The 15,790-nt window shown below is 53.5% G+C and overlaps 1 protein-coding gene across 2 annotated transcripts; it reads right to left on the bottom strand.

The window, feature by feature from the left end:
* Positions 1-1,990: 1,990 nt before the first annotated feature.
* Positions 1,991-15,356, bottom strand: HTR3A (5-hydroxytryptamine receptor 3A). Of its 2 annotated transcripts, none has more exons than XM_004273384.4 (9): positions 15,279-15,356; positions 12,804-12,947; positions 11,751-11,795; positions 9,478-9,587; positions 7,924-8,093; positions 5,472-5,632; positions 4,941-5,151; positions 4,609-4,830; positions 1,991-2,732 (listed from the first exon to the last, which is right to left on the bottom strand). In XM_004273384.4, exons 1-9 carry the CDS (start codon positions 15,351-15,353, stop codon positions 2,434-2,436), a joined length of 1,437 nt encoding a protein of 478 aa, XP_004273432.1. In that variant the 5' UTR covers positions 15,354-15,356; the 3' UTR covers positions 1,991-2,433. The 2 variants fall into 2 exon arrangements, with proteins under 2 accessions (XP_004273432.1, XP_004273431.1); XM_004273383.2 differs by having other exon boundaries at positions 12,804-12,970; positions 15,287-15,353.
* Positions 15,357-15,790: the final 434 nt, after the last annotated feature.

Raw genomic sequence — 15,790 nt, 5'->3', positions numbered from 1 at the left:
TGCCTAGGACACAAGGAGAGGGACGGAGCTGAAGTGGCAGGAGGAAGGAAGCAAGCAAGTTCTGGGAGAGATAACAGGTGAGAGGGAGCTTCTGGGTGTTCTCATATCCCAGACTGGGTAAAGGTCTCCTTGGGAGGAGCCCAAGCTCAATACTGACGGACAGGGGTTAGTACACCGGGGGATCCTCTGGCCCTGGGTCTCAGTTTCCCATCCCTGGGCAGGGCAGCCTGGACGCTGCATTGATGAGCTGATTGGCTGTGGCTAGTGGAGCGGAAGACGTTACATGTCGTGGCTCACCCTCGGGTCGGTTGATTGGCTGCCTCAGTGCTGGGCTTGTTACCCCATTGATTGTGGGTGAAGAGTGGAGGGGGAGATGGGGAATCAATAGGTTGATTAGTGTCTTACTAGCTCTCTGGTTGGACACCGTGTCAACAGCCACCCACTTACTGATCAGTGGTGCATCGACCATTCCAGACTGTCCAGCTCTCTCTCTTTCTCTGGCCTGAGACGTGAGAATCACCCAGCAGCACGACTGGCCCAGCAGGGCCAAGTGGAGAGTGGAGTGGGACAGCTTTGATCCCAAGGCCAGGCTCCCAAGTATGGGCTGCCAGGACCATCTTGAGAGAGTCGGGACGAGCAACCCTCATCTTTAGCCCAAGCTGCGCTTAGCAGGAGGCAACAATTGTGAATGGGAGCCTATCTCCAGCCCCACAGTCTCCTGCTTTTTGCTGGGAAACCCTGATACCTATCCATCAGCAAAACAAACAAAAATCCTTAACTAATATCAGGAGCACATACGTCTGAGGTGGAAGTAGCAGATGAAACCTCATTCCAGGTCAATTTACGAACCAGCAGCTGGATAGACAATATTTAATGAGTTCTTTCGGCATGCTGGGGAAACTGGGGTGAGAAGAAGAAGCTCAGAGAAGCTAAACCAGACGAGCCTGCTTCCTCAGCCTCTAGGCTTTTTCAGACATGAAGCTCTCAAGGACCTAAGGTTCTGCCCTCCGTCCAGCTTCACTGGATGGTCTAGAAACTAGAGCTGCAGAGTTTGGGATCAGGGAAAGTATAGGTTCAGGTGATCCATACTGAATCCCTTGTAGTTGACCAGCCTTGAAACAACTCATCCCAGGTATTTTGGGGGGTCCTTTTCTTTCAGCCTTGTAGAATTCAGTCCCTAAGAGACAGGCACCCCAAGACAGGGAAAGAGAGAAAGCTGGAATGAGAAAGGGAGAACCAGAGAAAGCCTCAAGCAAACATGGCAAACATGAAGCCATCATTCTTGGTGGTTCTGGCATTCCTTTCCTCTGAATGCTTGTTAGGTGGTTGGAGTGATAGAGTTGGGATGCTCCTTAGCATGTCTTAAATCCTGATGTGTGGGAGAGGGGCCAGGATCCGAGATGCAAGATCAAAGACCATGCCCCGGCCTCTGCCTCCATCATGGTCCTGCTTTCTGGTGGATGTGCCAGGGGCCGGCCGCTGAGAGTTCCCAAAGGAGAAACATAAACTCAAGACTTAGCAGTTTCTGCTTTCAAACACCGAACCAGTGGGTGCTGGCTGTGGTGCCGATGTTGTTGCAGGGAGAGAGCTGGCTTCCAGCTTCACCAAGAGACCGTGAGCCCAGAATGATAGCAGGACTGTGTAGACCCTTCCAGCATCTTTCCAGGAGGTCACAGAACTGAGCACCCTCCTCCCCACCTCTGCATTGTGTTCATGGTCCCGACCCTCGCACCTTGAATCCCACCTCCTATTGTTTCCTTTTCAGAACAGCCACTGTTTGGTCACTTCTTAATTCCTGGGGCAGAGAGCATCATACATCTGAAACCACAGATAATTCCCCAACCTCATTTCCACCAGCAACTTCAGCTGCTGTCACCAGCTGCTGACAAATGGTCAAGAAGAGAGTTTAGGGGCTTCATAGCATTTTATTACCCCGCCTCCCCCATCTGATGGATGTGCAGGGAAGTGGCCAGAGGTGAAGTGAACAGAGAGACATTAGGGTTGGCTAAACCTAATGCAGAGTTATCAGGCCCGTGTGGTAGAGAGCTGGTTTACCTTCCATCTCAAAACGAGGCTGAGGGAGTGAGCAGATTCCAAGGTGCCAATTCAGGGGAGCGCCAATGGGGAAACTGAGGCTTGATGCTTAGATAGAGTGAAGTCAGGGCATGCGTGGATTTCTCCTGATCTAAGATAGTGTGTTTTAAAGCCATCATGGGCCTGTAGGAGAGTGGAGGATGTGAGAGCCTTAAATACCAAGTTTTTAGGGGAAGGGTTAAGGCCCTGTCTCGGGATTGCTGAGAGACTTGGCATTGGAAACAGGCATGGAACTGTTTATGTGTTTTGAGAAGGTCCCTGGCATCCCCTGGGCCCTGAAATTCCCCCATCCCCGGCCTAACCAGCCTCATTACCCACCCCCTACTGGGCTGGACCCACTCAGGAATACTGCCAGACGGACCAGAGCGTGACCAGGGTGACGCCGTAGGCCAGCACCGCCAGCAGGTAGATGCGGAAGAGCAGCCTGTCCAGCACGGAGCCCACGCGCAGCCACTCCCGGGCCACCTCTCGGCTCTCCTCCTGTTTTTCCAGGAAGTGCCGGATGGAGGTCAGCTCCTGCAGCAGCCCACGCACCGCCAGGGAGGCCTCCCGCGGCGGTGGGGGAGGGCTGCCACTGCCCCTCGGGGTCTTCTCCAAGTCCCGGGATCCCCCCAAATGGCTGCAGTGGTTTGCCATGTCTAGAAGAAGGGCAGAGCATTGGCAAAGGAGGGAGGCCCAGCAGCCTTGCTTGAACACTGACCTTTAGGTTTCTAAGGCCTCAGACATTTTTACTATTTATAATCTTAGACCAAAAAAGTATAGAGAATAACTTACGTATTTGTGTACCCACCATCCAACTTAAACAAATAAAGAAAGCCAGGACAGGGACTTCCCTGGTGGCGCAGTGGTTAAGAACCCGCCTGCCAATGCAGGGGACACAGGTTCGAGCCCTGGTCCGGAAGATCCCACATGCCACGGAGTAACTAAGCCCGTGCACCACAACTACTGAGCCTGTGCTCTAGAGCCCACGAGACACAACTACTGAACCCGTGCACCACAACTACTGAGCCCACGTGCCACAACTACTGAAGCCCGCGTGCCTAGAGTCCATGCTCCACAGCAAGAGAAGCCTCCGCAATGAGAAGCCCGCGCACCACAACGAAGAGTAGCCCCCGCTCACCACAACTAAAGAAAAGCCCGCGCACAGCAATGAAGACCCAATGCAGCCCAAAATAAATAAATAAATAAAGTATGGTTCATTAAAAAAAAAAAAGAAAGCCAGTACAGTGGAAGATCCGTGTATACCTCTCCTTAGTCACATCCTCCGTTCCCTCCCCACATCACCAAGATCATGAATTTGATATTTATCCTTCCCATGCATTTTTTTAACCCATGGGCCTTCCCCAGAAATTTGATATCCATTATTTCATTTGAGCCTCCCAGCAGCCCCACAGAGAGGCAGAATAAGAGCAATTACCAACCACACTCTTCACATGAAGATGCTAAAGCTCAGAGAGGTTGTGACTAGCCCGTGGTGACACAGCTGGAGCATCATTCAAAGGGGAAGCCACCAAGGCCCAGGTATCTGGACTCCAAAGCCACTGCTCTGTCCGCTACATCATATTGCCTCACTGCCCTCCTCTCCGTGACTTCGAATCCTTCTAGACCAGAAAATACACCTTCGCATCACTACCTTCCCCAGGTGAGCAGTTGAATTAGGTATTAGGCTGTCGCGCGAGCTCATGATGAGATGGTCTTTGATTAACCAAACGTCTTCTGTAAAAGGCCTGGCCCCAGCCAGGAAGAAGACGCAAGGAGGGGAGTGGGGTGGAGAGTTTAAAACACCAGCTTAGAGTCAGGTGGGCTTGGGTTCAAATTGTGGGTTCACCAGGTCCTGGCTCTGTGACTTAGGGCAAGCTATTTGGCTTCTCTACGCTTCTGTTTGCTGATTGAAAACTTAGAGTGAAGATCCTCTTGAGTTGCCATGAGAATCCCCTGTGATAGTGCAGGACGATGCTTTGCAAACACCTGGTAAAGTGCTCAAGAAAGAAACCAGCAAACCAATCACCGCCACCGCCAACAGCAAGGATGACACATTCCTCAGGGGCATGAGGAATTTAGTGTACCTCTGTGCCCTGTCCCTCTGCCTTATAGGTGTTTGAAATTCTAATGGACCTGGTCTTTGGCTGTTTCTAATGAGAGAGTGTTAGGAACCCGGGTGCAGTGCTGAACCACGTGAGGGTAGCTGTCCCCTAAGTGCCCGAGGGGCATCCATTTGACCCCTCCCCGCCTGGGGATCCATCCCAGGAGAGGCCACCCTCAGCCCAGAGGTCTCAGCTCCTGATCTGCTCAGCCTCTGGGACTCCTAACCCCTCTCCGTCCCCACCTGGGATGATGCGCAAATACGAAGGTGAGGAAAGGGTTTGATTGATGCCTTTGGCTGAAGTCCACCGTGGGTTCTCTGTGCAGGACGGTACCCGCTTCCCAGGGCCTGCCCAGGCTCTCTGGCCCGGCTAGCCCTCCAGAGAACCCCTCCCATGTCCCTGCGTCCAGGCCAGAGGTTCCCTCTCTCACCTGAGCAGGCATCGGCCTTGGCAGCTTGGGGGGTGGCTGGAGGCCTCCGGGAAGTCGACTGTTCCCCTAGGCAGAGGAGCAGGGCGACCCTCTCCAGGACCAGGTGCCGCAGCCAGGCAGGCACTGGCTGCTGCAGGTTCTGCTTATGTACCAGCCGCACGATGAGGATGGTCTCGGCCAAGCTGATCACCAGAAGAGCCATGCACACGACGAAGTAGACACCTGTGCACCCCGGGGTGGGGCGGGGGTGGGGGACACACACGGGAGGTGGGAGAGGGCCGGTTCCTCTGGTCCTCGGTTGCACTGAGCTCTTCCCCGGGAGCGGGCCTTACCGATGAGGGGCGTGCCGATGGCCGTGGCCGGCAGCGTGTCGGACACGATGATCAGGAAGACCGAGTAGCCCAGGAGGAGCGTGATCTTGAAGGAGACCCTCTCGCCACTGTCCGGAGGCAGGTAGAAGCCTACGATGTCCATGACCATGAGGAAAATACTGGGCAGCAGCAGGTTGACCGCGTAGAATAGGGGCCGCCGGCGGATGACCACCTGGGACCAAGAGAGGAGCTCTGGGGGAGCCGGGAGCAGACGGGTCCTGCACCCAGGAACCACCACCCCATCCCAGACCCCCCTGCTTCGTGGGGCTTGCAGCCTGGACTGCTCGGAGAAGGAGACAGGCAGACCCCATATTCCGCCTCCAGATCCAGGCTTGCGGCTGTTCAGGAGAAGTAAAGGACAAGTCAGTTGCGTTTCCCCACCTACTTCACTGAGGGAAGAGTGTGAGCTGGGAAAGGGCTATGCCTCCTTAAGTCTACCTGGGTGTGACTTTATTCATTGTTTTACCCACATCCGCATCCTGTCCGACTCACATAGAACTTCATCTCTGCGTAACAGTCGCTGCTTTCTATACTGAACTCCTGAAACTGGGTCAGCACCCCCAGCAGCTCCCACTCGCCCTGGTTCATGAAGATGCTCCTGTCCAGTTTCACCTTTTCCGGCAGACGCCACAGGGAGAGGTTGATGTCCTGGACTGAGACAGGAGAAATCAAGCAGCTTTGGAGTCTGAGCCAGGGGTGTGCCTGTGGTGGGGGGGCAGCACCCACGTAGTGGGGCTCAAGCCTCAGCTCTTAATCTTCAGCCTCAGTTTTCTCAGCTATACGATGAGGTAATAGTGCACACTGTACCTGTCTGTGCAGTGGGGCTGTAACAAGGGAGACGAAGTCTTGGGTGGGAACACAGCAAAATGCGAAGAACCAGCGAACCATTTATTAGGAAGTTCTCTTCTCTCTCTCTGTTTCTGTTTCTGTCTTTGTCTCTGTCTCTCTCTGTCTTTCTCTCTCTGTCTATCTCTGTCTCTGTCTGTCTGTTTCTTTCTCTCTCTCTCTCTCTCTCTCTCTCTCTCTCTCTCACACACACACACACACACACACACACACACAGCCCTTCAAGCACCTTTCTAGGTTTCCTGTTAGAGTTTCTCATTTAGACAATGAGCAAGAGACAGCTTTCCTCACCTTTGCCTTGATAGAGCTGCCTGTCTTTAAAGGTGAATTAGGAAAATAAGCACTTATTATTATACTCACTTATAGAACAGCAGTTATACTGCTCTGTATCAATGCTAGAGAAACAGATATACATATGCACAAAAGGACAGAAGTATCCACTGCAGCAAAATATTGGGGAAGATCTAAATGGCTACCAATCAGGAAAATGCTTGATAAGGTATCATGCAGTCCAAATCATAAGCTATTCTACAGCAGTCAAAATTGATGAGGAAGAGCTAAATCTGCAGTAACTTGGAAAAATGTCCAAGACCTGTTGTTGAGTAAAAAGGCTCAGATACCAGTATATAATAGAACATGAAATATTTTACATTTATGTAAAATAAAAACCTATAAGACAATTTCCAGGCACTTTCCATAGATGTGTATGTATGTGTAGATATTCAAAGGATAGAGTAGGATCTGGAAGAACATATTATGTGAAGTTTGTACTGAAAAATTGTTAAATCTTGGTGTGGGGAGTTGTTGGTAAGATTTTGGGACTGAGAGTAAAGGTCAAAGATCAAAGATTATTTGTAATTACGGCTTTAAAAAAAGCTTATTTTGCCGCGCTGTGTGGCATGCAGGATCTTCGTTCCCCGACCAGGAATCGAACCCCTGCAGTGGAAGGGCAGAATCTTAACCACTGGACCGCTAGGGAAGTCCCTGTAATTATGGCTTTTGTTCAAGGGAGTTAGGTATTACCTTTGCCATTTACAGTTAATGCAATAAAATCAGGATAGAACTGGAGGATGCCCTTTTGCAGTAGGGCAATTCTCACTTCACCAGACCATACTGGGCACCTAACGTTTGTCCACTCAATAAAAGTTTACCGAGCGTCTTCCTTTGGTGGATAGACCAATGGTGGATAGAAATCATGTCGCTGCCCTCTCTAAGTTTCTATCTGGAGGGGTAGACATTGAACAAGTCCTTACAAGTGACTAGAAGTGGGGAGAACAGGAGACTAAGAAGTTGAATGCTGGGGTGCCTCGTCTGGGGGATGAGAGGGGGTTTCCCTCGGGCACGGACGGGGACACTGTGATTAGGAGGACTGTAGAGGAGTTGGCCCAGCTGTGGGGGGGGGCAGTGGGGCAGAAAGGGGAAAGGGGGAGGGAGGGGGAGGGACACGTTGGCCTAGGAGAGGAAGCAGCATGTGAGTAAAGGGAAGAGCAAGGGGCTCTGGGGCCCAGGAAGGCAGGCAGCTGGGCTGGGGAGCGCACGCCAGGTGAGGCCGGAGGGGTGGCCACACTTTGCAGGGGCCTCTCGGCCAGGTAAGAGATTTGGATTGTGTCTCAGGGAAGCAGACAGTGACATGATCAGATCTGCATTTTAATGAGATCTCCCTGGCTGCTGTGAGGAGCATGAATGGGGGGGAGGGAGGAAGAATGAATGGGTGGGGACAGCTAGGAGGCTACTGCAACAACCTGGGCAGGAGATGAGGGTTACTTGCACTGGGGGGAGGATCCATCGGTGGAGAAGTGGCTGGATTTGAAAGACATTTCGTGCCAGATCCTACTTGTGATATTGGGAAAGAATTGTCCCTGAGCATCTTGCCGTCAGTTTACACTGTCTCATTCAATCCTTATGACAACTGAGGGAGGCGACAAGGGCAACAATGGTAGTGCCATTTGGAAGATAAGGAAACAGAGGCTCAGCAACATTAAAAAACAAGGGGTGATCAAGTTGGAAGAGGGAGACTGCATCCTAGGGTGTGCTCCTCAAGCGGGCACCCCGGGTGCCCCCAACGTGTGCTCCCGCCTCCCGAAGCCCACAGACTCACTGGTGTGCAGCCAGCTGGTGAAGGTCAGCGAGCAGTTCTGTACATCGAAGGGGAAGTTGTAGATGTCGAGGCTACAGGCGGTCACCACCTGGAGGGGCTTGTAGTTCTGGACCTCTCCATGATGCCGGACATACACGTACGGGATATTTGGAGACTTCCCCACGTCCACACTGGCCAGGGAAGAGGGGTCGGTTTGGGACTCAAGAAGCAGGTGAAGCCGTGGGAGTCTGAAGGTCTCTGAGCTACTCGGCAGGGAGGGTCTAGGCAGCAAGACAACCTGGCAGTTTTGTCTGGCCTCCGTTTTTCCAAGCTTCTTATCTATCTTAGGTTTCCTCACCTGCCGTTGCCAAGACCACTTTCCAAGCAGTAAAGGGCATTTCTCATTTATTCCCCTGGCAACCTCACCACAAAAGGCAGGCCAGGAGGCCATGGACCCCCAAGCCATGGGCTGTAAGGAGAGTGCCCAGCTGTCCCCATGCGCCCCCCACCCGGGCTGGGCAGACCTCAGCCCCCAGGATCGCCAGCCCGATGGTGACGAGCAGGCTTGGTGGGAGAGCAGGACCTTGGGTTCCATCCCTAGAAGTCCTGTGAAATGAAAACCATCACTTCCGGGGTGGGGCAGGGGGGAAGGAACTGGCAAAATCAGTGAGAAGAATCGGAACAAAACAGCAAAGTCCTGCTAACTTCATCCTGTTCTATCAGCCAGCCCCGGGCCGGGCTCTCCCAAGAAACCACTGCGGCTGAGCCTCGGACCCTGAGCCTGCAGAGCCTTCTGCGACATCAGGCTGAGAGATGAGAAGTCAAGACCAAGGCTACGTCACTGTTTAAGCTGGAGATCCAGCCAGAAACTGGGGCTCCCCAATCCCTCCAGCCTGAGCTACACGAGGCCGGGGCTCTGAGTCAACTGCCTCCCCAAATAACAAGGTGAATGGCACCCCTGGAACTGGGTGATGCGGCGGGTACTGGGTGGAGGGCAACTGGCCCCCACCACCTTCTCCTTCTGTGTATCTCCCCAGCCATCTTCCCAGACCTTGGATTCAGAAACCCAGGCAGTGGAGCCTGAAGAATGGGGAGAAGGAATGTTGGCGGCTAGGAATAAAGGCTGGTGGGACCCACTTCATATCGGGGGTGCAATTTGTGGCCAGTGTGGCCATGTATGACTTGAAAGTTTGAGTGTCTCCCGGCCCCAAATCTCCTTCATGACCAGGAGCGGTAACCACCGCTAGCACTTCATTCCTTTCAGCAATGTAACTGTCCCTTTTAAAAATGCAGCCATTCCTCGTTAGACTATTATGATTCAGTGTGGATTCATTCACTGGCCTCCCTTCCCGGGGAAGGGGGCCCTTGGACCAAGAAGTGCAGAGTTTCAACATCAGACACAGAAAAAGAGGAGTTTTCTAAAAAGAAAGGAAAGGGAGAAAAAAGACAAAGGGGAATTGGGGCCCGATTCAACTTTACCTATGGTTCAGCAGGTCTAGTGGGGCATCTCAAATGCAACAGCAGTGATCCTGTCTCCCGCCCCCTGGCTGCCCAGTATCTGATGACAGTACTCACAACTCGTTGATGAGGATGTCTGGGACCCAGATGCTGTCCGTGGGGATGGACAACTTGGTGATGTTGTCAAAGTCCTCAGGGTTCCACTGGAGAAACTCATCAGTCCAGTACTAAGGGAGGGACAGGAACGGTCACAGGCTACCCCGTCCGTCTCAGGCCGAGTCGTCCGCAACTCAGGCCAACTTCACCACTTGGAGCCCAGGCAACAGGTGGGCATCTTCTTGGGAGAATCTGGGTGTCAGTGGCACCCAGACCACTCAGCGGTACCCAAATGTCCCCCAACCTCTGTACTCACACATCCCTACATGCAAATACAACACAGACGGATGCAGCCTCTCCCCAGGAAGGTATTCAATCATTAATAATGTTATAAACCCCCTAGCCACCAACTGAGGGATCTTAGACAAATTGCTTCTTGGGTCTTGATCGCCACATATGTACACAGGGATAATAGCATGCACCTCACAGGCTGGAGATGGTTATTACTAAATTTTGATCAATGCCTCCTCCACTATCCTGCCAGAGTGACTGATCTAAAATGTAAATTTCATCATGTCACTCCTTTGCTTAAAAGTCTTCAGTGGAGCTCCACTGCCATTAGGATCATGGACAACAAAGGCCCACCTGATCCGGCCTCCACCTATCTCTCCAGCCTCATTTTTCTTGTCATGGCTCTCTGTGGAGTCTACGCTCCAGCCACATGGAATTAAACATTGTCAAAACCTCTGCATCGCCGCGTATCCTGCTCCCCCCACACTGCAGTCCTGTCTTCTTTATCGAGGTGAGTCTTACTCATCCTTCCAGATGTAACCCAGGAATCTGTCTGTTTCCTTCTCCAGGAGCCTCCCACGACCCCTACTCCCCAGGCTGAGTTTAGTGCCTCTGCTTTGCTCCCACAATTGGCATCTTTTCTTTGCTGCACAGGAGCGGCTATCTTGCTGTGTTGCACTGTCTGGTCACGTGTCTGTGGCCTCCACTAGTCTATGAGCTCATTGTGGGCAGGACCTGAGTCTAATTTGGTAACTTAGCACAGCTTCTGGTACATAGTAGATCGGCATCTCCTACTGCTGGAGCAGACAAGTGACCCTAGAGGTCCAGAGGTGGGACTTAAGCCAGATGTCCCGGGAAAGGAGCCCCAGAATGCCTGTTCTGGCTTGGGTCCCTCTCTTGAGGCAGGTGTGCTGTGTATTAAGAGATCTCGCTAAGGCAGAAAGGGAGCAGGACGTCAGGAATCAGTATTCTGGCTTCTTCCTCCACCCCACTCTCTGTCCCATGAGGAGCGGGAGGGATTTAACAGAGACCCACATACACCACGTGTGTCCTCAGAGCCTCTCTCGGGTTTGACTTCTAGGAACTGTCCCCCGCCTCCTGCTGTCCTCTCTTCAGTCACTTTGGTGTCCCCTCCTGCTCTGATGTCTTCCCCACAGCCTCAGGGGCTGCCAGAGCAGGACCAGCCTGTGGACGGCAGCCCGCACTGTCTCCTGCCCTCCCCTGCCAGCTCCAAGCCGCCAGTGCCGCCAAGAAATGCCGCCAAGGCCTCGCAGCCCTCCACACACCAGTGCCTGAGCGATGCCCTTCAGAAGCCGGAAGAGCGGGCAAATGGCTGGGGATGGGGAGACTAACTGGATGGAATCATCCTGTTTCAATCGCCCAATTTGGTTGTCATCCAATTTGGCTTTAAAGAAGGAAGAACTTTCTAGCAATTAGAGCTGTTTCAAAGCAAAGTGACTGCCTTCTGAGCTACCAGTCACTGAGGTGTTTGAGCAACAGAGGTGGGAAAAGCACATGTTTGCGAGGCTGTGAAAAACTTCAGAAACCAGGGTGTGGAGGATTCGTCCTCCACCAATCTTTTCTTTTTTTTTTTTTTGCGGTACGCGGGCCTCTCACTGTTGTGGCCTCTCCCCTTGCGGAGCACAAGCTCCGGATGCGCAGGCTCAGGGGCCATGGCTCACGGGCCCAGCCGCTCCGCGGCATGTGGGATCTTCCCAGACCGGGGCACGAACCCGTGTCCCCTGCATCGGCAGGCGGACTCTCAACCACTGCGCCACCAGGGAAGCCCCACCAATCTTTAAGCCGCCTTCTCCCAGTCTCCCAGTCCTGAGGTTAGAGGGGTCCAGACCCAGGAGATCCCGGATCTCGTGAGTAGGCCTCCCACCTCTTCCCTCCCCTCCCCTCCCCTCCCCAAGGCCTCTGAGATCCTGACTCCTTTGAGATGTAGGAGCCCCAGTCCGAGGAAATGGGGGTGGGGGAGGGGCAGGGGCTGGTCAGCTCACCTGCCGGTACCAGATGTACGTGGTCAGCACCTGATTCTTCTCATCCTGTGGAAAGAACGGGAACTCAGCGTAGGCGGCCCTGTGGGCTGCAGGCCCCTTGCGCACACCAACCCCAGCAGGAGCTGCTGCTCTGTGTCTCTGTTCCCTTGGGAAGTGAGAGTGAGGAAATGAGGTGGAGGAAAAGGGGTGAGCCAGGAAGAGTTGGTTTTTTACTAGGACACACCTAGAGAGAAGTCCAGTGATTTCTTTTTTAACATCGTGTGTGTGTGTGTGTGTGTGTGTGTGTGTGTGTGTGTCTTCTATTATCTTCTATTCTGTTGTGTGTATTTTACATATACATTTATAACACAATAGAAGATAATGATAGAAGACATATAACAGCATCATATAGATGTATATCCGTACATTTATATGTGTATCTATCTCCTACTCTAGCATGGAGTCAAGCTGTACAAAACCACACAGGATGAAAAATCCATCACTATCCCTCCCTTCGATCCAATTCCCAATTTCCCTTCCTGAAACGGCCAACTGACTCTAGTAGAGACAGCCAGAGAAGTCCATTCCACCCATCCTACCCCAGTGCAGTGCCCTGAGTCTTGCAATATCCTCTCATTTATCTCTGCCCAATGTCCGACCTCCTCGGCTGGGCAGTGCACCCCATCCTACTTCAGTAATTGATTAATTGATTTATTTAGGATTAATTCCTCAACGACGAGTTAGTAACACCCGCCGTGTACCAAGGACGTGTGTAAGACAGCAAGGGTGTAGAGACAAATAGGACGGTCTGAACCCTCACACAGCTCACACGGGTAGGTACGACTGTGAAAACCGCATGCGCTGAGTGACCCTCTGGCTGTAGGGTACAGGAGGGGCAGCCATGAAGGTGACCCCAGTTTTCTGGTTTGGGCAGCTGTCCTGAGCCGTGGTGCCAGAGCACAGGTGCTGTGGGTGCTTGAATGCCCACCGAGTTGCCTGGGGGTGACTTGGTCTCACATGGCCTCCCACCCAGAAGGCCCACCTCTGAGCCGGGCAGTGGGGACAGGCGCTCACCACGCTGAGGATGGCGTAGACGATGACATCAATGGACACCGTGGTCGGCGTCCTCCAGTCCCGCACAGGCCGCACACCCTTCTTGTAGTTGGCCAGGAGGTGATCTGACAGCCGCAGCAGAGCTGGCCTGGAGGCGTTCCGGGCCTGGGGGCCCCGCCTGTGCTTGGCTGGGAAGGAGAACAGTTCAAATCAGACAACAGAGCCTGAGTCTCCCCCAGTTCTCTGGCCCTGGTTTGAAAGCTATTAAAAGGAAAGTGTCCCCACCCTTCCCAGATACTCCCACAGCTGAAATTCCCATCACCAGAGCATATGCCCAAATCCAAAGATACCGTCTCCTAAGGGTAGCCTAGGCGCCCATTTACATGAGAAGGGAGCTGGGCTGTGAACGCAGGTGCCACAAGACAGGTGAGGTCTCAAGTAGGCCAAGGGCTCAGAAGGGTTGAGAGAAGCTGCCTGCCCAGAGGAGGTGGACCCACGGGGCCCTGCATGAGGGGCTCTGGGAGATAGAGGGGAGCTGGCCCTCGGGTGTGATACTGGAAAGCGTGTCCCCAAGTGCCCAATTTCTAAGCCCAATGGTCTGCGGAGGGTCAGTCCCAGCCAAGGTCACATCTCAGCGTCTGCAAAGCACACTGTCCCCTTGACCCCAGCCCGCAACTGGCGAGGAGAAAAGGGTGGGCATCCAGTGACTATGGACATTCCTTCTCCCTCCTGCAAAATCTACCCAGAGGAGATCCCTGCCCCCTCTCCACACTCACAGAAACTCCTGGGGAGGGTTTGCCAGGCCTCCTTCTAGGGTAGCTTTATGGGCAGGTGTGATGGGGTTAGGAAGAGGGCTGGGCTGAGGTGTGGAGGAAGTGAGGAGAAACCAAACGGTCCCCAGAGCAGGAGGCCTGCAAAGATAAAGCAGTGAAACCCCAACCCCTGGGCCCTAGCCCCGCTCTCTGGGGACTTCATGAGCACCTCAGTTGTCCGTCCGGGAAACAGTAGAAGCACCTCCCGAAAGGTGCCAGAAATATGAAGGTGAAAGACGGGGTCGGGGAGGGGAACAACTTGGAGGACCAGGGCACAGGCTGCAAGGCCGTGAGGGGCTGGCAGAGGGAGACCAGGGTCTTTCACAGACCAGGGGCCAGCAGGCCCGGCTTTCTCTCGACAAGGCTGCTTCTTCTCCCATCTCATCTATCATGTGTGGACCTCCACAGCAAGTTGGTCCTGCAGAACCCCTTCCCGCCCCTCACCCACCTGCCCCTGATAAACTTTCAGCTTCCCTCAGAAAGGCAGAGAAGAGCAGAGAGAGAGGAAGACAAGAGGACATTTATTGAGTGTCCCCTTTGAAAAAATATCAATGAACATATTGTTCATTGCAGTCTTAGGAGAGCCCACTGGAGTGAGTATCATGACACCCCATTTATAGATAAAGAAGGTGAGGCTCAGAAGCCTTGGTGAGGCCCCCCAAGGCTCAGAAAGACGAGTGCCGTGCCCTGCAAGAGAAGGAAATGAAATTCAAACCCAGGTCCCTGTGTGTCTTCACTACACGGCAGCTCAGATCCTACTGTCTGGGACTCTGATCACTTTGGACAGAACAAGTCTGGGTCCTGCAGGCCTCAGAGCAAAGGACCAATGCTGGGAGGGACAGAGCTTCTCTTCAGCTAAGGAAACTCCAGACCACAGTCCTAACTTGCAGCCCAGGCCTACTCATCCTGGGCTGAGTTTCCCCAAACGACAGCTCATGGGAGGAAAATCATTGTGCCCAGAAGCCCTTCAGATCTGTCCAATTAAGCACATCCTAACTGTGCCCCAGCCCCAGCTTCAACCCTGCTCTGGATGGAGAGAAAACCTTCCCAAATGGGGAACAAATATTGTCTGCAGCAAAAGGAAATGGATCCTTTTGTGACCAAAGCGCCCTGTGTCCCCAGGAGGCGGAAAGGGATGGGTGGGGGAATGCAGAGAAAAGTTTGGTGCTATTAGAGGTTAGCCCTGGAAGGAACTTTAGAGAACCCATGCAACAAAAGCAGTGAAGCTGGGGAAACATGATGACATTCATTCTGGTCTCCACTCTACTGCTAAGGAGCTGTGTGACCCTGAGTGAATTACTCCCCATCTCTGGTCCACAGCATTCCCATTTATAACAAGAAAGGGTGGACCAAATGAGCTCAAAGTTCCCTTGCAGCTGCCCTTCGATGAGTTTGGGGGCAGGGCAAAAAGAGAGGAGCCCCTGTCCCATGCCTGTCTAAGCATTTCCCACACAGCTCAGGGCCCCTCTCTGCAAGCCCTGCTCTCACCCAACGTTCAACATCCCCAATTTCTAGCTGGATCCCAGTGTGTTAAAATCCTCTCCTGCTCATATGCAGTAAGATCCCTAACTTGCTTGTAGCCCCACCCACTCCAAAACCCTCTTTCCCTCAACTTCTGGAGAGGCCAAGCATCCCCTCTCCCACCTCTGTAGCTGCCAGCAGGTCCTGCGTGCTTCCCCACGGCCTCCTTACCTTCTCCCTGGGCCAGGAGCGTGGGCAGAAGCAAGGCAAGCAGCGCCTGCGGCACCCACAGCAGCATGGCGAGCTTCTGGCGGTGTCGGACGCCTCGAGTGGCCTTCAGGGTGAGCCCTGCTGAGGACCAGCCTGCCTGCGCTCTGCCAGCCTCATGTCTCAGCCAGCCTGTCTCTCCCAGCTGGCTGCTCACTGCACCTTCGGAGGCTGCAGCCTCGCACTGCCCCGGCCACCAGGGCTGGGAAGCCGCCAAGTTTTCCTGCAATCAATCCTTCAGCTGGATCAGGTTTCAGGGCGGGGAAGGAAGAAGAGGGAGCCAGTGAGAGGGGAGCCCACCAGGTTGATGTCATGCAGCCAGAGCTCAGTCCACCCATTCAGCCAGGTGGCCTGGCCAAGTTCCCCAAGGAGCAACTTGGTGTCAGGGGGCTTCAGGAGCTCCTGGAGCAAGGGTGCAGCCTGTCCACTGGGAGGTGCTTTAGGCTGCTGCCTTCATTTATGCCCGTC

This window comes from Orcinus orca, chromosome 8, assembly GCF_937001465.1.
Source record: "Orcinus orca chromosome 8, mOrcOrc1.1, whole genome shotgun sequence".
Classification (NCBI taxonomy): domain Eukaryota; kingdom Metazoa; phylum Chordata; class Mammalia; order Artiodactyla; family Delphinidae; genus Orcinus; species Orcinus orca.
Note: the sequence above shows the minus strand (reverse complement) of the source record. Positions and strands in the feature narration are given on the sequence as shown.

What these genes read in the sequence shown, in the direction of transcription:
- HTR3A (XM_004273383.2), bottom strand. Translation starts at nt 15,353, where the DNA reads ATGCTGCTGTGGGTGCCGCAGGCGCTGCTTGCCTTGCTTCTGCCCACG. An exon ending in ACGCAGAGATGAAGTTCTAT is followed by an intron (nt 5,152 to 5,471) that starts GTGAGTCGGACA and finishes TCTTGGTCCCAG; the next exon opens with GTGGTCATCCGCCGGCGGCC. An exon ending in CATCGGCACGCCCCTCATCG is followed by an intron (nt 4,831 to 4,940) that starts GTAAGGCCCGCT and finishes CGGGGTGCACAG; the next exon opens with GTGTCTACTTCGTCGTGTGC.